Source organism: Scyliorhinus torazame, chromosome 31 (assembly GCF_047496885.1).
Source record: "Scyliorhinus torazame isolate Kashiwa2021f chromosome 31, sScyTor2.1, whole genome shotgun sequence".
NCBI lineage: Eukaryota > Metazoa > Chordata > Chondrichthyes > Carcharhiniformes > Scyliorhinidae > Scyliorhinus > Scyliorhinus torazame.
Window position 1 is genome coordinate 4,948,789 of NC_092737.1, and position 21,924 is coordinate 4,970,712.

General features: G+C 54.6%; 1 protein-coding gene across 4 annotated transcripts in view; it reads right to left on the reverse strand.

Annotated features, from left to right (window-relative positions):
• Positions 1-6,450: 6,450 nt before the first annotated feature.
• LOC140404625 (disks large homolog 4) overlaps positions 6,451-21,924 on the reverse strand; it is a 912,024-nt gene continuing 896,550 nt past the window's right edge. For all 4 annotated transcript variants that reach the window (XM_072493232.1, XM_072493231.1, XM_072493230.1 and 1 more), the window contains 6 exons: positions 19,750-19,800; positions 18,652-18,753; positions 15,596-15,768; positions 14,503-14,612; positions 11,814-11,905; positions 6,451-7,757 (listed from right to left, as the gene is read on the reverse strand). In XM_072493232.1, coding sequence (XP_072349333.1) covers positions 7,651-7,757; positions 11,814-11,905; positions 14,503-14,612; positions 15,596-15,768; positions 18,652-18,753; positions 19,750-19,800 — 635 coding nt within the window. In that variant the 3' untranslated portion in view covers positions 6,451-7,650. The remainder of the gene's footprint in view (positions 7,758-11,813; positions 11,906-14,502; positions 14,613-15,595; positions 15,769-18,651; positions 18,754-19,749; positions 19,801-21,924) is intronic.

Here is a 21,924-nt window from a genome sequence, read left to right on the forward strand (position 1 = left end):
CTGTCCCCATCAAACACTCCCAGGACAGGTGCAGCATGGGGTTAGATACAGAGTAAAGCTCCCTCTACACTGTCCCCATCAAACACTCCCAGGACAGGTACAGCACGGGGTTAGATACAGAGTAAAGCTCCCTCTACACTGTCCCCATCAAACACTCCGAGGACAGGTACAGCACGGGGTTAGATACAGAGTAAAGCTCCCTCTACACTGTCCCCATCAAACACTCCCAGGACAGGTACAGCACGGGGTTAGATACAGAGTAAAGCTCCCTCTACACTGTCCCCATCAAACACTCCGAGGACAGGTACAGCACGGGGTTAGATACAGAGTAAAGCTCCCTCTACACTGTCCCCATCAAACACTCCCAGGACAGGTACAGCACGGGGTTAGATACAGAGTAAAGCTCCCTCTACACTGTCCCCATCAAACACTCCCAGGACAGGTGCAGCATGGGGTTAGATACAGAGTAAAGCTCCCTCTACACTGTCCCCATCAAACACTCCCAGGACAGGTACAGCACGGGGTTAGATACAGAGTAAAGCTCCCTCTACACTGTCCCCATCAAACACTCCCAGGACAGGTACAACACGGGGTTCGATACAGAGTAAAGCTCCCTCTACACGGTCCCCATCAAACACTCCCAGGACAGGTACAGCACGGGGTTAGATACAGAGTAAAGCTCCCTCTACACTGTCCCCATCAAACACTCCCAGGACAGGTACAGCACGGGGTTAGATACAGAGTAATGCTCCCTCTACACTGTCCCCATCAAACACTCCCAGGACAGGTACAGCATGGGGTTAGATACAGAGTAAAGCTCCCTCTACACTGTCCCCATCAAACACGGGGTTGGATTTGCAAGTGTGATTATAAAAGAGACACACGACTTTGAGAAACATTTAAAATAAAACTTTTATAACTTTTTTTTCATCCACTTACAATAGCATCCAGTCCATCATGGCATCACAGGTGGGTAATGACCACAGTTAAATCGAAGGGAGGAATTGATGAAGACAGTTCCGCAAACCACACATGCCTTAATGTTGCCTGGCACCCGACCATCAGGGGATTGGGTCAGCGTTCGGTGGGTTATTGACAGGGCAGGTGAGCAGGGTGGGTGGCTGGCCGTCGCGGGGGGGGGTTGCACTCAGCTGAACTCACCCTTGGGATCACCGTTTAGCCAATCCCTTCTCGTGGCCCTGACGCCCAGTGTCTTTGGAGATATTCTCACTCCCGGGAGGTTCGACCACAAAGTGAGGGATGGGGAACAGGAAGAATGAGGCATTGCGCTCTCTCACCTACTCCCTCATCCCCGGCAGGCTGCCTGGGGCTCTTGCCTCGACCGATTTCCCCCTCATTCCGAAAAATCACTTCTTCCTGGCAGGGTGACGGCTGAACTTGCCTTGACCCTGTGAGAAGGGACAGTCCAACCCTGGTTCTCAGGACAAAGTCCTTGTTAACGGGGCCATTCTGGCAACATTGCACCTCTGAGTCCCATTGAGGGGCTGGCTGGGATGAACCACACAACTTACATCCTTCACAGCCAGCTCCTCTCCTCACTGCCTTCTGACCCAGTATCCAGAGCAACTCCACTGCTCACTGCCTTCTGACCCAGTATCCAGAGCAACTCCACTGCTCACTGCCTTCTGACCCAGTATCCAGAGCAGCTCCACTGCTCACTGCCTTCTGACCCAGTATCCAGAGCAACTCCACTGCTCACTGCCCTCTGACCCAGTATCCAGAGCAGCTCCTCTCCTCACTGCCTTCTGACCCAGTATCCAGAGCAACTCCACTGCTCACCGCCTTCTGACCCACCATCCAGAGCAAGTCCACTGCTCACCGCCTTCTGACCCAGTATCCAGAGCAACTCCACTGCTCACCGCCTTCTGACCCACCATCCAGAGCAACTCCACTGCTCACCGCCTTCTGACCCACCATCCAGAGCAACCCCACTGCTCACTGCCTTCTGACCCAGTATCCAGAGCAGCTCCACTGCTCACCGCCTTCTGACCCAGTATCCAGAGCAACTCCACTGCTCACTGCCTTCTGACCCAGTATCCAGAGCAACTCCACTGCTCACTGCCCTCTGACCCAGTATCCAGAGCAACCCCACTGCTCACTGCCTTCTGACCCAGTATCCAGAGCAACTCCACTGCTCACTGCCTTCTGACCCAGTATCCAGAGCAGCTCCACTGCTCACTGCCTTCTGACCCAGTATCCAGAGCAACTCCACTGCTCACTGCCCTCTGACCCAGTATCCAGAGCAGCTCCTCTCCACACTGCCTTCTGACCCAGTATCCAGAGCAACTCCACTGCTCACCGCCTTCTGACCCACCTTCCAGAGCAAGTCCACTGCTCACCGCCTTCTGACCCAGTATCCAGAGCAACTCCACTGCTCACCGCCTTCTGACCCAGTATCCAGAGCAACTCCACTGCTCACCGCCTTCTGACCCACCATCCACAGCAACTCCACTGCTCACCGCCTTCTGACCCACCATCCAGAGCAACTCCACTGCTCACCGCCTTCTGACCCACCATCCAGAGCAACTCCACTGCTCACCGCCTTCTGACCCAGTATCCAGAACAACCCCACTGCTCACTGCCTTCTGACCCAGTTTCCAGAGCAACTCCACTGCTCACTGCCTTCTGACCCACCATCCAGAGCAACTCCACTGCTCACTGCCTTCTGACCCACCATCCAGAGCAACTCCACTGCTCACCGCCTTCTGACCCAGTATCCAGAGCAACTCCACTGTTCACCGCCTTCTGACCCAGTATCCAGAGCAACTCCACTGCTCACTGCCTTCTGACCCAGTATCCAGAGCAGCTCTACTGCTCAATGTCTTCTGACCCAGTATCCAGAGCAACTCCACTGCTCACTGCCGTCTGACCCAGTATCCAGAGCAACTCCACTGCTCACTGCCTTCTGACCCAGTATCCAGAGCAACCCCACTGCTCACCGCCTTCTGACCCACCATCCAGAGCAACTCCACTGCTCACTGCCTTCTGACCCAGTATCCAGAGCAACCCCACTGCTCACTGCCTTCTGACCCAGTATCCAGAGCAGCTCCACTGCTCAATGTCTTCTGACCCAGTATCCAGAGCAACTCCACTGCTCACTGCCTTCTGACCCACCATCCAGAGCAACTCCACTGCTCACTGCCTTCTGACCCACCATCCAGAGCAACTTAACTGCTTACTGCCTTCTGACCCAGTATCCAGAGCAACTGCACTGCTCACTGCCTTCTGACCCAGTTTCCAGAGCAACTCCACTGCTCACTGCCTTCTGACCCAGTTTCCAGAGCAACTCCAATGCTCACTGCCTTCTGACCCAGTATCCAGAGCAACCCCACTGCTCACTGCCTTCTGACCCACCATCCAGAGCAACTCCACTGCTCACTGCCTTCTGACCCAGTATCCAGAGCAACTCCACTGCTCACTGCCTTCTGACCCAGTATCCAGAGCAACCCCACTGCTCACTGCCTTCTGACCCACCATCCAGAGCAACTCCACTGCTCACTGCCTTCTGACCCAGTATCCAGAGCAACTCCACTGCTCACTGCCTTCTGACCCAGTATCCAGAGCAACTCCACTGCTCACTGCCTTCTGATCCACCATCCAGAGCAACTCCACTGCTCACTGCCTTCTGACCCAGTATCCAGAGCAACCCCACTGCTCACTGCCTTCTGACCCACCATCCAGAGCAACTCCACTGCTCACTGCCTTCTGACCCAGTATCCAGAGCAACTCCACTGCTCACTGCCTTCTGACCCAGTATCCAGAACAACCCCACTGCTCACTGCCTTCTGACCCAGTATCCAGAGCAGCTCCACTGCTCAATGTCTTCTGACCCAGTATCCAGAGGAACTCCACTGCTCACTGCCTTCTGACCCAGTATCCAGAACAACCCCACTGCTCACTGCCTTCTGACCCAGTATCCAGAGCAACCCCACTGCTCACTGCCTTCTGACCCAGTATCCAGAGCAACTCCACTGCTCACTGCCTTCTGACCCAGTATCCAGAGCAACTCCACTGCTCACTGCCTTCTGACCCAGTATCCAGAGCAGCTCCACTGCTCACTGCCTTCTGACCCAGTATCCAGAGCAGCTCCACTGCTCACTGCCTTCTGACCCAGTATCCAGAGCAACCCCACTGCTCACCGCCTTCTGACCCAGTATCCAGAGCAACTCCACTGCTCAATGTCTTCTGACCCAGTATCCAGAGCAGCTCCACTGCTCACCGCCTTCTGACCCACCATCCAGAGCAACTCCACTGCTCACTGCCTTCTGACCCAGTATCCAGAGCAACTCCACTGCTCACTGCCTTCTGACCCAGTATCCAGAGCAACTCCACTGCTCACTGCCTTCTGACCCAGTATCCAGAGCAGCTCCACTGCTCACTGCCTTCTGACCCAGTATCCAGAGCAGTTCCACTGCTCACTGCCTTCTGACCCAGTATCCAGAGCAGCTCCACTGCTCACTGCCTTCTGACCCAGTATCCAGAGCAACCCCACTGCTCACCGCCTTCTGACCCACCATCCAGAGCATCTCCACTGCTCACTGCCTTCTGACCCAGTATCCAGAGCAGCTCCACTGCTCACCGCCTTCTGACCCACCATCCAGAGCAACTCCACTGCTCACTGCCTTCTGACCCAGTATCCAGAGCAACTCCACTGCTCACTGCCTTCTGACCCAGTATCCAGAGCAACCCCACTGCTCACCGCCTTCTGACCCAGTATCCAGAGCAACTCCACTGCTCACTGCCTTCTGACCCAGTATCCAGAGCAGCTCCACTGCTCACTGCCTTCTGACCCAGTATGCAGAGCAACTCCACTGCTCAATGCCTTCTGACCCGTCATCCAGAGCAACTCGGGGGTCAGGGGCACATCCATCTGAAACTTCCCGCGCGACGGAGCGAGTTTGTCAGGTTACCCCCCCCCCCTCAGGCCGCCCGGTGCGCGATGGAGCGAGTTTATCAGGTACCCCCCCTCCCCCCCCCCCCTCAGGCCCGCCCAGTGCGCGACGGAGCGAGTTTGTCAGGTACACCCCCTCCCCTCAGGCCCGCCCGGTGTGGGACGGAGCGAGTTTGTCAGGTTACCCCCCCCCCTCAGGCCGCCCGGTGCGCGATGGAGCGAGTTTATCAGGTACCCCCCCCTCCCCCCCCCCCCCTCAGGCCCGCCCAGTGCGCGACGGAGCGAGTTTGTCAGGTACACCCCCTCCCCTCAGGCCCGCCCGGTGTGGGACGGAGCGAGTTCGTCAGGTACCCCCCCCCCCTCAGGCCCGCCTGGTGCGCGACGGAGCGAGTTTATCAGGTACCCCCCCCCCCCCCCTCAGGCCCGCCCAGTGCGCGACGGAGCGAGTTTGTCAGGTACCCCCCCAGCCCAGGCCTGCCCGGTGCGCGACGGAGCAAGAGGCCGGTGAGCCTGCCGTTTGTCCAAGGAAGGGAGTGACGATGAGAGGGGCTGGAGGAAATCTGCTGCTTCCCTCATCCTCTTTCCCCCCCCCCAGGCCTGTCCCCTTCTCCTCCTTCACCCCCCCCCCCCCCCCACCACTCAATTGCCACTGGCTAACAGAACATTTCTCCATCGCTGTAAAGGCCGTTAGCCTCTGCCCCACCCACAGAGCGAGGCCTAGCACCCTGCTCCTGCCAAGGCCCGAAATGAAAGTGGCGATGCTCCCGTCACGCTCTCTACTAGACCGCTCGATAACCGACATACCCTCAACCAAGGGACAGCAGGGATGTTCTATGATGCAAAGCTGAGTAAATTGGGCCTACGGTCAATGAGGAGAGGTGATCGCATTAAAACCTAAACGATTCTGAGTGGGGGTGTTTGATCGTGTGGGCGCTGAGAGATCGTTTCCGCTGGTCTGGGAAGACGGTGGGGTGGGGTCTCAGGATACAGGGTGCGATCCTTTGGGACCGAGTTGAGGAGGAACCTCTTCACCATGGAGGTCTGCGGATCTGCCTCTCCATTAGGCTGACATTAACACTGCGACAAAGTTACTGTGAAAAGCTCCTAGTCGCCACATTCCGGCGCCTGTTCGGGTACACAGAGGGAGAATTCAAAATGTCCAATTCACCTAACAGCACATCTTTCGGGACTTGTGGGAGGAAACCGGAGCACCCGGAGGAAACCCACGCAGACACTGGGAGAACGTGCAGACTCCACACAGACAGTGACCCAGAGCCAGGAATCGAACCCGGGACCCTGGAGCTGTGAGGCAGCAGTGCTAACCACCGTGCTTTCCCGGGAGGCTTTCGATCTTGCAAGGGATGTGGGGGGAGAGAGAGAGAGACAGCAGCCACATCATGTAATGGAGGGGGTTTTCCACAGGCCGTGAGAACACGCGAGCGAAGTAAGATGGTCACCGTCTGCATCAGGCGTTCATCAGGGATTCATGCTGCTTTCCTTCTGTGCGTCCATCCACCCTCGCATTTATTTACTCTCAATGATTATTTGTATTTTATTGTTTTTTCCTCTTTCGAGTGCAGGCAGAGCAATACCAGACGATACCAGGAAGGGGAGGAGAGTAGAGAACAGAAAGCAATATTTTAAAGTCTTTTATCTTTGTCGTTTTTCCTCTTCTGCTGCGCTGTTTTTTTTTCAGTTTGCACGAGTTTTTTTTTTAAAATAAGGAAGTTATGTACAGAGACAAGCCAAGATTTTGTACAACCGATAGCTCAGACTCCACAGACGGAAGGCCCCCATCGTGCTTCGCAAGGTGGGGGGCTGGTCAGTTTTTTCCCTTTAATTTGTTGGTTCGAAGGTCCTTGTTATTTGCTTGCTTCACACACAAAGCATGCACAAGCGAGGTTTGCACAGTGTGGAAACATACAGGTCACACGCAAGGCTGTCCTCTTTTTCTTAAAAAACTTTTTTTTTTTTTTAAATTCCTCTGCCCATCCCAAAAGTGGAGAGAATGAAAGAACGAAAAAAGTGTGTGTGTGACTTGTGTATATCTGTGTACGTGTGTTTGCGTATGTGTGCGCCACAGTGTATGCGCATGATTGTGTGCGTGTGTATATACATGTGTATATTCTGTGTGTGTGTGTATCTGTGTATCTATGTGTGTGTATATCTGTCTGTGTATCTGTGTGTGTGTGTGTGTATATTCTGTGTATATTCTGTGTGTGTGTGTGTGTGTGTGTATCTCTATCTGTGTGTGTGTGTGTGTGTGTGTGTGTGTATCTGTGTGTGTGTGTGTATCTGTGTCTGTGTGTGTGTGTGTGTATCTGTGTGTGTGTGTGTGTGTATGTGTGTGTGTGTATCTGTGTGTGTGTATCTGTGTGTGTGTGTGTGTATCTGTGTGTGTGTGTGTATCTGTGTGTATCTGTGTGTGTGTGTGTATCTGTGTATCTGTGTGTGTGTGTGTGTATCTGTGTGTGTGTGTGTATCTGTGTGTGTGTGTGTATCTGTGTGTGTGTGTGTATCTGTGTCTGTGTGTGTGTGTGTGTGTATCTGTGTGTGTGTGTGTGTGTGTGTATCTGTGTGTGTGTGTGTATCTGTGTGTGTGTGTATCTGTGTGTGTGTGTGTGTGTGTATCAAGGGGGGGGGGTCAGATCCTGCGAGAGATGAAAGCAGTTTGTAGAAGCTCGGGATGGGCCAGGATTAGCATGGATGAGATCAGTCAGCAGTTGTAGGGGGTTATCCTAGAGTTTTTCCCTGGAAGGGACCCAGATATATGGGCCAGAATGCTCCTCGATGACGTGCTTTGATCGGATGTAGATCTCCTCGAAACTGTCACCGTCCACAATCGCTGCAAAAAAGAGAGGGAGAGACACAGGATGTCAGCTTGTGTTTGAGGAGAAAAACCTCATAACGAGGCAATTGGAGTGGGAACTTCTGGTGACGGCGGGTGGGAGGCAACCGCACACTGGCGGGCTCCCGCTTGGGAATAGAAATTTTGGGGTTTTAACGGCTGGTCCCAGGGGCAGCAGAGGCTGGAAAAGCTGTAAGAGCACAGGGAGGAGAAATGTCCAAGTTTGGGGAAAAAACGGCAGCGAAAAAGGGAAAATGAAAGTCCGCCGGTGAGTGGAAGTCAGCGAGGGGACTAAGGAAAGCAGAGGCTGGAACACCGGGGGGAGGCCGCATCGCTCACAGCAGAAGAAACCACCAAGGTGATGGCCGTGGAACTTGAAAAACAGTTCACAAAACACATGGAAGCGATGAAGGAGGTGGGGGCGGTATTGAAAGTGCTGGTGGAGGAGGCGATTGCCCCGGTGAGGGCGGCGGTATCGAGCGCAGTGGCGGAGGTGCGGGAGCAAGGTGAGACACTGAAGGAAGTGGAAGAGGTATTATCGCAGCACAGTGATCAACTCACCTCGATGGGGAAGGAGGCTGATAGAGACCAACAAGGGTCTGCGAGCCAAAATGGAAGACCTGGAAAACAGATCCAGGCGGCAGAATCTGAGGATCGCGGGGCTGCCCGAAGGGGTGGAAGGCCCGAGGCCGACGGAATATTTTGCCAGGATGTTGGCGGAGCTATTGGGGGAGGGGGACGATCCCTCCCGGTATGAACTGCATCGGGCGTGGAGGCCTATACCAAAGGCGAGTGAGCCGCCAAGGGTAGTGACTGTGTTTTTGTAGGTACAGTGTGAAGGAGAAGGTCCTGAGCTGGGCCAAGCAGAAGCGGGTGGTGCAGTGAGCTGGAGCTGGTATACGTGTGGAGCTGGAGAGGAGGACTGCCTTCAGCCGGGTGAAGAAGGCACTGTACATCAGTAAGGTGCAGTGCGGCATAGTATACCCAGCGAACTTGTGGGTGACCTATAAATCCAAGGACTTTTATTTTGGGATGGCGGAGGAGTTTGCGAAGGCAGAAAGACTGTGGCAGAATTGAGAAATGGAACTGAGAGCGGATCTGTACCGATGTAGCCTCATGCTACTTTATTTTTTCACTGCGTGTTGGTGTATGTACTAAATGAGTCGACGCTGTATATATTTGGACAAGGGAAGAGATATGACTTTCATTCGCGATGATGGTTGTTGGGGCTTGGGTGTGTATGCGGGGGTTGTGTGCCAAAGGGGATTTCTTGGTTTTCCTGGGACCGGGCAAAGGGGAAGGAGACCCGGGCGGGGGGGGGCTCTACGCTGGCCGGTTTAAGCCGGCCAGTGAACGGGAGTGAGGTGGGGGGAGGGGCCATCGGAGCCTGGCAGAACAGGTTCCGGTGAGTCTAGCCGGGGTGAAAAGTTGGGGGAAGGAACCGAGGTTGGGGGGAGGAATTTACAAGACGAAGTGGAGGGGGGAGGCTTGGGGGGGGGGGGGGGGGTCTACAATTCATGGGTGTCATTCATGGTGCTCTTTCGGGGAATGGATAACGTTGAATATTGTGGGGGGGTGGACTGTATATGTTAATGGTAACCATAGGCGACTCCCAATTCCTTTTTCTTTTTCCCTCCTTGGGAGGGTTTGTTTTATTTGATGTTTATATTGTCAGGCGGGCCGTTGTTTGGGGGTTGATTGTCATTGTATTCGTTACCGTTTGCTGTTTGTTGGTGGCGTGTAAATTGTGAAGAAAATGTGAAAATGGAGAATAAAAACATTTTTCTGAAAAAATGAGGGAATTGGAGTAAAGATTTGGTCTGGGGGGGTGGGGGGGGGGGTTGTCACATCACAGCGCAGAGGGTGGCCACGAGACGGGGAAAAGAGAACCCCGTATCTTACCATCTTCCCACCTGGGTTCCCTAACTCCGTTGGAATTTTTCAATGGAGCCCTTCCCATCGGGGGGAGTGTTCCAGAACGGGAAAGAAGGCCTTAATAAGCTGAGAACTAGCCTGATGCCGAGACGGGTGCTTACTGGGTGCCGCCTACAGGGCGGCTCCTTATATCCGACTCCCTGGTGGGCGGAGGCCGAGTCCCCCAGGGTTCCAAGCCCGGTCTTAAAGGGGACATCACCTTACATGATGATAAGGGTACAGTCACACAGTAACCGTTCATCACAAGGATTCAAACTAATTCTCTCCCAAAAGAGCCAGCTGGACTCTCTTCACAAGGCCACTGTGAGGACTCTCCTCATTAGGTCTCGGTGCTACTCTCTCTTTCGAGACTACACAGGCTTGAAGTCAAACCGCAGGCAAAGATTGATGTGAGACAGAGCGTCTCAAAGGAATAGGCCTGAATATCAACCTCTAGTTCTTATCGAACTGGGCCTTCAACTCAAAGCGACTCTCCAGAAGGCCTGCTGCCTGCAAGTCCCGTACTGAATGGCTGACTGCCAGGGAGACTCTCATCAGCTCGAAACCAGAGGCTTTGATCAACCAGCGCACTGGAGGGAAGCCTCGGACAAGCACTCATCATCTGGAGCAGGGACTATTATCCTTCGACCGTAATCCATTTTATTTATACCCCTTTCCACCCCTCTGTCTGTCTGTCTTGTGTGTGTGGGGTAGAGGGTGGGGCAGTAGGTTAGCTTGATGTTAATTATTGCATATTTCATCTCTATTCCTGTTATAAATAAACAATAATTCTGTTTCTACTGACTAACCTGGTGACTGTAATTACTGGACAGCCAAGGGCCAAAGATTGCGGGAATTTTCATAAGAATTGTTGGTTAATTCAGCGGCGTTGTGATTCGGGGCCTGTGGGGCTGGAGCTGACCGCACACTTGCCCAGGGTGTCACAAAACATTTGAAGTCATCGATACTATTCACCTTGAGCACACCCTGTGGGAGCGAGTCCCCCATTCTCCCACTCCCCGTGGGAGCAGGTCCCCCATTCTCCCGGTGGAGCAAGTCCCACATTCTCCCCACTCCCCGCGGGAGCGAGTCCCACATTCTCCCCGTGGGAGCGAGTCCCACATTCTCCCACTCCCTGTGGGAGCGAGTCCCACATTCTCCCACTCCCCGTGGGAGCGAGTCCCACATTCTCCCACTCCCCGTGGGAGCGAGTCCCCCATTCTCCCCGTGGAGCGAGTCCCACATTCTCCCCACTCCCCGCGGGAGCGAGTCCCACATTCTCCCCACTCCCCGCGGGAGCGAGTCCCACATTCTCCCCACTCCCTGTGGGAGCGAGTCCCCCATTCTCCCCGTGGAGCGAGTCCCACATTCTCCCCACTCCCCGTGGGAGCGAGTCCCACATTCTCCCCACTCCCCGTGGGAGCGAGTCTCACATTCTCCCCACTCCCCGTGGGAGCGAGTCCCACATTCTCCCCACTCCCCGTGGGAGCGAGTCCCACATTCTCCCCACTCCCCGTGGGAGCGAGTCCCACATTCTCCCCACTCCCCGTGGGAGCGAGTCCCACATTCTCCCCACTCCCCGTGGGAGCGAGTCCCACATTCTCCCCACTCCCCGTGGGAGCGAGTCCCACATTCTCCCCACTCCCCGTGAGAGCGAGTCCCACATTCTCCCCACTCCCCGTGAGAGCGAGTCCCACATTCTCCCCACTCCCCGTGGGAGCGAGTCCCACATTCTCCCCACTCCCCGTGGGAGCGAGTCCCACATTCTCCCCACTCCCCGTGGGAGCGAGTCCCACATTCTCCCCACTCCCTGTGGGAGCAAGTCCCACATTCTCCCCACTCCCTGTGGGAGCAAGTCCCACATTCTCCCCACTCCCTGTGGGAGCAAGTCCCACATTCTCCCCACTCCCCGTGGGAGCGAGTCCCACATTCTCCCACACTGAAATAATTAGTGGCTCTCTTGTATTTATGGCCAGTAGTTTAGTTTAAGCAACCTCTTGACATAGCCCCTGTCCAATCCATCCAACATTTTAAGATGTCTCTTGGGTCTCCCCTCGGTTTTCCCTGGATCAATAGCTGCAATCTTTAAACATCTGACAGGGCTCTGGGCAAGGGGCTGCTTGCAAGCTGGGCACGCACCTGAGAAACACTCGGAGAATTCCTGTTCCAACTTCACAGCTCTCTCGTACGCCTTACGGGCTTGTTCCTCTGTCAGTCTTTTGTTAATCTCCCTGTAACACAAAGCACGGAGTAACTGTAACCATCCTCCGTCCATTCCACTGCATTGGGTACGCAATCCGCTGCCAAGCTCAGAGCACACACTCACCCGTCCCCATCAATCAGGCAACTGGGCCATTTTCAATTGACTTCCTTTCACAGGACCTGCATTTAAGTAACGCTTTCACCACCTCGGAACCTCCCAGTTTACCAGCCACTAAAGCTCCCTTCGCCCAGTGATGTTGGCTGAGGGATTGATGAATTGTCAGTTTAGCATCTCATCCAAAACACAGGACAGCACTCCCTCAGTACTGACCCTCTGACAGTGCGGCACTCCCTCAGTACTGACCCTTTGACAGTGCGGCACTCCCTCAGTACTGACCCTCTGACAGTGCGGCACTCCCTCAGTACTGACCCTCTGACAGTGCGGCACTCCCTCAGTACTGACCCTTTGACAGTGCGGCACTCCCTCAGTACTGACCCTCTGACAGTGCGGCACTCCCTCAGTACTGACCCTCTGACAGTGCGGCACTCCCTCAGTACTGACCCTCTGACAGTGCGGCACTCCCTCAGTACTGACCCTCTGACAGTGCGGCACTCCCTCAGTACTGACCCTCTGACAGTGCGGCACTCCCTCAGTACTGACCCTCTGACAGTGCGGCACTCCCTCAGTACTGACCCTCTGACAGTGCGGCACTCCCTCAGTACTGACCCTCTGACAGTGCGGCACTCCCTCAGTACTGACCCTCTGACAGTGCGGCACTCCCTCAGTACTGACCCTCTGACAGTGCGGCACTCCCTCAGTACTGACCCTCTGACAGTGCGGCACTCCCTCAGTACTGACCCTCTGACAGTGCGGCACTCCCTCAGCACTGACCCTCTGACAGTGCGGCACTCCCTCAGTACTGACCCTCTGACAGTGCGGCACTCCCTCAGTGCTGACCCTCTGACAGTGCGGCACTCCCTCAGTACTGACCCTCTGACAGTGCGGCACTCCCTCAGTACTGACCCTCTGACAGTGCGGCACTCCCTCAGTACTGACCCTCTGACAGTGCGGCACTCCCTCAGTGCTGACCCTCTGACAGTGCGGCACTCCCTCAGTACTGACCCTCTGACAGTGCGGCACTCCCTCAGTACTGACCCTCTGACAGTGCGGCGCTCCCTCAGTACTGACCCTCTGACAGTGCGGCGCTCCCTCAGTACTGACCCTCTGACAGTGCGGCTCTCCCTCAGTACTGACCCTCTGACAGTGCGGCACTCCCTCAGTACTGACCCTCTGACAGTGCGGCGCTCCCTCAGTACTGACCCTCTGACAGTGCGGCACTCCCTCAGTACTGACCCTCTGACAGTGCGGCGCTCCCTCAGTACTGACCCTCTGACAGTGCGGCACTCCCTCAGTACTGACCCTCTGACAGTGCGGCACTCCCTCAGTACTGATCCTCTGACGCGCTCCCTCAGCCGTGCACTGGGTGTGTCAGCCTGGGGTATGGGCTTGATTCTTTGGAATTTAGCAGACAAACCTCTGTCCGAGAGCCGAGGCTGCCACCCTGAGGCCTCGTGCAGGTAGTTGGTGGATTCCCGGTTCGATCAGTGTGTCTGGTTGTTTATCCCTTACACTGCCTGGTGTCTATAAAAGATGAGGCGATATTCCTGGCCTCCTTGTGGAAGGAGGTGTGTGCCTTTAAGAGGGTAAATTACGGCGAGGAAGAGCTGCTGGCAAATCATGTCGACATGGCTTTCTCACGTCCCCGATCGGTGGGGTTCTGGAGCTCGATATCCGAAACACGATGGAAAGTTTCCGGGGCGGAGGTATCGCCGGGCCCTCTGGTGGCGATCTTTGGCGTTTCGGAGCTGCCAGAGCTATTGGAGAAGGGGGTGGGGACTGACGTTGTGGCTTTAGCCAAGCCCGACGGCCAATTCTACTGGAGTGGAGGTCGGTCGAGCCACCATGGGTGTTGTCGTGGTTGGGGAATGCCGCATGATTCCTTAAACTGGAGAAGATAAAGTTCCCCCTTAGGGGCTCCGAGTGAGGGTCTGGGCAAGATGGAGGCTGTTCATGTCCCTGTTTGAGGATCTCTCCATTGGCAGCGGAGGGGTGGTGGCAGTGGGTTGACCAATTGTATGTTCATGCCTCTGAAAAGGGGGTAAATTGTCCGACTGTCCAGTTCTGGCACCAGCGGACGTTCAGGGCAGCGGGGAGTGGACAGGAACCAGACCAGGAGGGGGTGAAACCCCCCCGGGGCAGGGGTGTGGAGAAGGGGTTCGGTGGCAATGCAGTGGGGCCGGCCTGCATTGAGAAGGATAAGTTTCAGATTAGTCACCGGAGATTGTGAGAAAGTGAAAGGATCCAAAGTGTTGGGGGTGACAATGGGTCTAGGATCCAGCAGCGTGACAGGGGAGATAGTGGCTGGGGTCAAACCGGGGGGGGGGGGGGGGGGGCATTCAGGGTATGGACAGCAGTGGGCTTTAGGGGTGAGGGTAGCAAATGTGTTTGCAAGAAACTGTCTGCAGGGAGAACGGGGGCTGAATTGGGCCTGCCTTGTCCCCGGACCGTTAGCACGGTTCCTCTCCCCCCTGCGCTGAACCCCGAATGTGGAAATCTGATACTCACAGGATATTTTCCAGCGCCTTCGGTCGGATGAAGATGGCGATGGGGTGAAGGTGGGCCGCCTGTAGCCGGCGGACCGCGTTCGCAGACACATCCAGAATGCAATGCTTCCCCTGCGCAGGCGGAGAGAAAACTTGGCTTACTGAGGAGCAGGCAGGAACCGGGAGCCGGCGCAGGGAGGGAGGGGTCGGGAAGGACCCGCGGGCAGAGGCACAAAAAGAGTGGGGGGGGGGGGAAATTCTGAATATCCAGGTACAAACAATCCACATTCAGACAGAATCTCACAGGGTAGGATGGAAAAGAGGTGGCAGCAACACGTAGGAGGGCTGCGAGACGCAGACACTGACAGACCGATACAGACACAGCAAGATTCAATGTGGATCGCACTGAACTGGAAACGGCAGAAAGGTAATCCCCAAACCTCAAGATTAACATAACATTTTAATTGATAGATCTGGCGAACAGGATTGTAAAATGGTTACAGTGTGGATCATTCAGCCCCTCGCCTCTGTGCTGGCCCCACTGCCTTCGCAATTCACCCCCAAGTCTCACTCCCTCTGCTCCCCCCCCCCGGCCTCTGCTGGTTCACAGCCCGGAGCCCCTTTCGAAAACCCCGGATTTAAGTCCATGTCTCCCCACCTTCTCAGCCAAGTGCATCCCAGATCCTCGGCACTGGCTGCTGAAGAAAGCATTCGCTCGCCTCACCTTTTGTTCCTCTGTCCACCACTTGTATGGACCAAACACAGCCGCTAACCACAACTTTACGGCAGTATTACCAGGTGTTACTGCATACTGGGCAATAACTCGGCTGTAGTACCCCCTCCTTATGCAGAGCTGGGCATTCATGTAATGCACGCAGCCAGCACCAGGGAGCAGCATTGCACTTTGGGACATAGTAAACGGCAGGTTTGAATTTTAATTGTAACTCTCTGGGAGTGGCGGGTTTCCCCCCACTACCCCTGTTGCCGTGACTGGGTGCACAATTTCTGGCTGCCAGCGGTGGGGAGTATTCCCTCTCTCTGGCACCGTCAGCTCCACAGGGATGTAGGAACCGATGTAGGAACATGGCCTAGGTCGGAGTCTCCGCCGTGTTTACCTGTTCCGCCACCTCCCGCACCGACTGGACGCTGGTACCGTACAGGTGGCTGTTATACTGGCCGGCCTCGATAAACCGGTGGCTCTGGATGTCCGTCTCCATCTGATCGCGCGATGCCACAAAGTGGTAATCTCGCCCGTCCACCTCGTAGTCACGTTTGGGTCGGGTCGTGTCTGCGGAGACAGAGCAGAATATTCCTGGTGCTCCAACGCTGGGTGAAACGGGGACGGTGGGGGGTGGGGGGGGTTTGCTGAAGCTGTCCCGAGTGGGCCCACTGTTTGCAGGCAGAATGGAACATGCCAACAGGAGTGGGCCATTCGGCCCCTCGAGTCTGCTCCGCCATTGAATGCGATCACGGTGGATCAGATGGTACGCTCAAATCTGCGTCCCGCCCACCGATAATCTTTCACCCCCCTCCCCCCCCCCCCCCCCCTCTCGTTAACCAACAATCTGTCCGGTTCCACCTAAACAATATTCACAGATTCTGCCTCCGCCACATTTTGAGAAAGAGTTTGACAGACTCAAGGCCGTCTGAGTGAAAATGTTCTCCTCATCTCTGACTGAAATGAGCGACCCCTTTATTTTTCAACAGTGACCCCGAGTTCTAGGTTCTCCCACAAGAGGAAACATCCTCTCCACATCCACCCCTGTCGATACCCCTTGTCATGTGAGAGTACCTTTAAGAAATGGGTGTTTCTAAAATAGCTGCAGTGGATGTACCTTTAAGAAATGGGTGTTTTATCAGTGATGTCAGAGTGTGGGTGGAGCTGGGCTGTCTGTCAGCTTTTTACTTTCGTTTTAGGCTGTTTGCTGCAGGGTGTGTTTAGTTTTGCTTTAGATCTGGAGACGCTGTAGTCACAGCGAGATGTGTATGATCTCTGCAAGCTAAAGAATGTTCATTTGGTGATTTCAAAGTGGTAACTGCTCTCAGTAGAGAATTTAAACCTGCTGTCCTTCTGCAAAAAGGGTTTTTGTCTTATGGATCTCTTATAGAGTACTGTGTTCTTTGGGAGGGGGTGTATTTGAATTGATGGTTGCTAAGCTGTTCACTATGTTTATAAAATGTTAACTGGGTTCACAGAATAAACACTGTTATTGTTTAAAAATACTTTAGCTCTCTGTTGCATCACACCTGTAGAGTGGGCCGTGTGCTCCCCACACCACAATCTAGTAAAAGTTGTGGGTCAGGTGAACTCCATGATACACTTTGGGGTTCTCTAAACCCTGGCCCATAACACTCTCAGGATTTGTTTGAGTCACCTCTCACTCTTCTAAACTCCAGCGGATACACAAACCTAACTCCTCCAATCTTTCCTCATAATAAGAGGTCGCACAACACCAGGTTAAAGTCCAACAGATTAGTTTGGAATCACTAGCTTTCGGAGTAGCTGAGGAACAAGCTGTGCTCAGTAATCAAGCTAGTGATTCGAAACAAACCTGTTGGGACTTTACCCTGGTGTTGTGAGACTTCTTACTGTGCCCACCCCAGTCCAACGCCGGCACCTCCACATCGTGGCTAACCTCAGACAGCCCGCTCATTACTGGTCTTAGTCGGGTAAACCTTCTGTGACCGCCCTCCAGTTCATTGACATGAAGGTTAAGAGGTGACTTAATTGAGGCATACAAGATGAACAGAGGATTGGATAGGGTGGACAGTGAGAGCCTTTTTCCGCGGATGGTGATGTCTCTCACGAGGGGACATAGCTTTAAATTGAGGGGAGATAGATATAAGACAGATGTCAGAGGTAGGTTCTTTACTCAGAGAGTAGTAAGGGTGTGGAATGCCCTGCCTGCAACAGTAGTGGACTCGCCAACACTAAGGGTATTCAAACGGTCATTGGATAGACATATGGACGATAAGGGAATAGTGTAGATGGGCTTTAGAGTGGTTTCACAGGTCGGCGCAACATCGAGGGCCGAAGGGCCTGTACTGCGCTGGAATGTTCTATCAGGAGACCAAAACTGGGCACAACACCCCAGATGTGACCTCAGCATTGCCCTGCCCTGTATAACATCCCTCGCAATAAACGACAATACTCTGTAAAGTTTCCTAATTACTCACTCTGTGCTCTCCTTTTGCGATTCATGCTCTAGGACACCCAGATCCCTCTGTACCTTAGAATCTCTCACCATTTAGATAATTCGCTTCTCTTTATTCTTCCTGCCAAAATGGCCAAGTTCACACTTGCCCACATTATTCTCCATTTGCTAGATCATTGCCCACTCACAATCTGTGTGTGGGTCCATCCCTCGCATTTCTTAAAAGATTGTTGGAATAAGACCATATAGGAGCAGAATTAGTCCATTCGGCCCATCGAGTCTGCTCCACCATTCGATCATGGCTGATACGTTTCTCATCCCCATTCTCCTGCCATAACCCGTATTCCAAAGATGTGCAGGTTAGATGGACTGGCCATAATAAATCGCCCCTTAGTGTCCAGGGCTGTGCAAGTTCGGTTACGGGGCTAGGGCGGAATGGACGGAGGGAGTGGACATGGGTAGAGTGCTCATTCGAAGGTTCGGTGCAGATCCCATGGGCCGAATGGCCTCCTTCTGCACTGCAGGGATTCTAAAACCCCTGATCCCCTTATTGATCAAGAACCTATCTATCTCTGTCTTGAAGACACTCAGCGATTTGGCCTCCACAGCCTCCTGCGGTAAAGAGTCCCAGGGACGGCGATATCCAGATCGTGCTGAGCGGAGAGAGTCAGGTGACTGATTTGGGGCTGGCACACAATTCACCCATTGGGCGCAACGCAACAGGGGCGCTGAATTAAACCCTCCACTGAATGATCGAAAAATAGATCCTGATGTTTAATGGCTAAATGGATTCTGCTGTTTGATGAATAAATAGACTCTGTTTGCTGTTTGACATCTTATCCTGCCTCCGAATTATTGGCACCCACAGTGAGAATTGGATCAGGGTTTGGGGTGTGCGACAATGTCTAAAGCAGGGCGTGTCGAAAGGGATGTTATTCTCCCTCGGTCAGAGAGGAAAACAGTGCCAGTGTCATTGCATCTGCCCAGGCCACACGGACTGGGGATCACATACTCACGTGGCACACACGATCCAAACTTGTCCGGGAATTCGGACAGCAAGTCATCGTTCACCCGGTCCTTGGTGGGTCCCAGGATGATTATTGGACGAGCGTAGTGAACTGCAGATAATGGAGACAGAATTAGAATTTCTCTAGCACCGTTCACATCCTTCTGGAGTCCCAAAAGCTCTCCCTCAGTACTGACCCTCTGACAGTGCGGCAGTCCCTCAGTACTGACCCTCTGACAGTGCGGCACTCCCTCAGTACTGACCCTCTGACAGTGCGGCACTCCCTCAGTACTGACCCTCTGACAGTGCGACACTCCCTCAGTACTGACCCTCTGACAGTGCGGCACTCCCTCAGTACTGACCCTCTGACAGTGCGGCACTCCCTCGGTACTGACCCTCTGACAGTGCCGCACTCCCTCAGTACTGACCCTCTGACAGTACAGCATTCCCTCAGTACTGACCCTCTGACAGTGCAGCACTCCCTCAGTACTGACCCTCTGACAGTGCGGCCCTCCCTCAGTACTGACCCTCTGACAGTACAGCACTCCCTCAGTACTGAGCCTCTGACAGTGCGGCACTCCCTCAGTACTGACCCTCTGAAATGCGGCACTCCCTCAGTACGGACCCTCTGACAGTGCAGCACTCCCTCAGTACTGCAGCCTCTTACAGTGCTGCACTCCCTCAGTACTGACCCTCTGACAGTGCGGCACTCCCTCAGTACTGACCCTCTGACAGTGCGGCACTCCCTCAGTACTGACCCTCTGACAGTGCGACACTCCCTCAGTACTGACCCTCTGACAGTGCGGCACTCCCTCAGTATTGACCCTCTGAAATGCGGCACTCCCTCAGTACTGACCCTCTGACAGTGCGGCACTCCCTCAGTACTGACCCTCTGACAGTGCGGCACTCCCTCAGTACTGACCCTCTGACAGTGCGGCACTCCCTCAGTACTGACCCTCTGACAGTGCGACACTCCCTCAGTACTGACCCTCTGACAGTGCAGCACTCCCTCAGTACTGACCCTCTGGAACGGGACGTCAACCCACCCCCACCCCCTCCATGCCCTAGCAGGAGATAATTTGGTCAAGATTTCAGGGACCTTACTCACCTTCCATTTGTAGAACGGCCTCATAGCTCAACACCCGCTCATCCCTGCCGCCTGAGAGAAAACAGAAATCGTTGGTGGTCACAACCTGGGAGAGGTCAACACTGACCGACTGGATTGAGATACTGGAGAGGTGGGGAAATGTATTGAGAGCTAACCGGCCCAACTGGGTAAACTAGTTCAAAAATAGTTTAACAGTTAAACGGATAATACGGCCTGGGAGAGATTATCACACAACAACTAACATCCAGACACATGGGCTGAAATTAGGGGCAGGTGACCAAACATTCAGTCAAAGAGTAAGATTTGAAGGAGAGTCTTAAAGCAAGGAGAGAGAGAGAGAGAGCTGGAGAGGTTTAGGGATGGAATTCCAGAGCTTAACACCCCCCTCCCCCCCAAATCCCCCTCCCCCTCCCCAAATCCCCCTCCCCCTCCGCAGGCAGCTGACAGCACGGTGGAGTGACGGGAATTGGGGAATGATCAAGAGGCAGGGTTTGGAGGGCTGCAGAATTCCCGGAGGGTTGTAGGGACTGGAGGAGGTTACAGAGATAGGGAGGGTTGTAGGGGCTGGAGGAGGTTACAGAGATAGGGAGGGTTGTAGGGGCTGGAGGAGGTTACAGAGATAGGGAGGGTTGTAGGGGCTGGAGGAGGTTACAGAGATAGGGAGGGCTGTAGGGGTGGAGGAGGTTACAGAGATAGGGAGGGTTGTAGGGGCTGGAGGAGGTTACAGAGATAGGGAGGGTTGTAGGGGCTGGAGGAGGTTACAGAGATAGGGAGGGCTGTAGGGGTGGAGGAGGTTACAGAGATAGGGAGGGTTGTAGGGGCTGGAGGAGGTTACAGAGATAGGGAGGGTTGTAGGGGCTGGAGGAGGTTACAGAGATAGGGAGGGTTGTAGGGGCTGGAGGAGGTTACAGAGATAGGGAGGGTTGTAGGGACTGGAGGAGGTTACAGAGATAGGGAGGGTTGTAGTGGCTGGAGGAGGTTACAGAGATAGGGAGGGTTGTAGGGACTGGAGGCGGTTAGGGATAGGGAGGGTTGTAGGGGCTGGAGGAGGTTAGGGATAGGGAGGGGTGTAGGGTCTGGAGGAGGTTACAGAGATAGGGAGGGGTGTAGGGGCTGGAGGAGGTTACAGAGATAGGGAGGGCTGCAGGGGTGGAGGAGGTTACAGAGATAGGGAGGGTTGTAGGGGCTGGAAGAGGTTACAGAGATAGGGAGGGTTGTAGGGACTGGAGGCGGTTAGGGATAGGGAGGGTTGTAGGGGCTGGAGGAGGTTAGGGATAGGGAGGGGTGTAGGGTCTGGAGGAGGTTACAGAGATAGGGAGGGTTGTAGGGGGCTGGAGGAGGTTACAGAGATAGGGACGGCTGTAGGTGCTGGAGGAGGTTAGAGAGATAGGGAGGGTTGTAGAGGACAGAGGAGGTTACAGAGATAGGGAAGGTTGTAGAGGCCGGAGGAGGTTACAGAGATAGGGAGGGGTGTAGAGGCCGGAGGAGGTTACAGAGATAGGGAGGGGTGTAGAGGCCGGAGGAGGTTACAGATATAGGGAGGGGTGCAGAGGCCGGAGGAGGTTACAGAGATAGGGAGGGTTGTAGAGGCCGGAGGAGGTTACAGAGATAGGGAAGGCTGTAGGGGTGGAGGAGGTTACAGAGATAGGGAGGGTTGTAGGGGCTGGAGGAGGTTACAGAGATAGGGAGGGTTGTAGGGGCTGGAGGAGGTTACAGAGATAGGGAGGGTTGTAGGGGCTGGAGGAGGTTACAGAGATAGGGAGGGTTGTAGGGACTGGAGGAGGTTACAGAGATAGGGAGGGTTGTAGGGGCTGGAGGAGGTCACAGAGATAGGGAGGGTTGTAGGGACTGGAGGCGGTTAGGGATAGGGAGGGTTGTGGGGCTGGAGGAGGTTAGGGATAGGGAGGGGTGTAGGGTCTGGAGGAGGTTACAGAGATAGGGAGGGTTGTAGGGGGCTGGAGGAGGTTACAGAGATAGGGACGGCTGTAGGTGCTGGAGGAGGTTACAGAGATAGGGAGGGTTGTAGAGGACGGAGGAGGTTACAGAGATAGGGAGGGTTGTAGAGGCCGGAGGAGGTTACAGAGATAGGGAGGGGTGTAGAGGCCGGAGGAGGTTACAGAGATAGGGAGGGGTGTAGAGGCCGGAGGAGGTTACAGATATAGGGAGGGGTGCAGA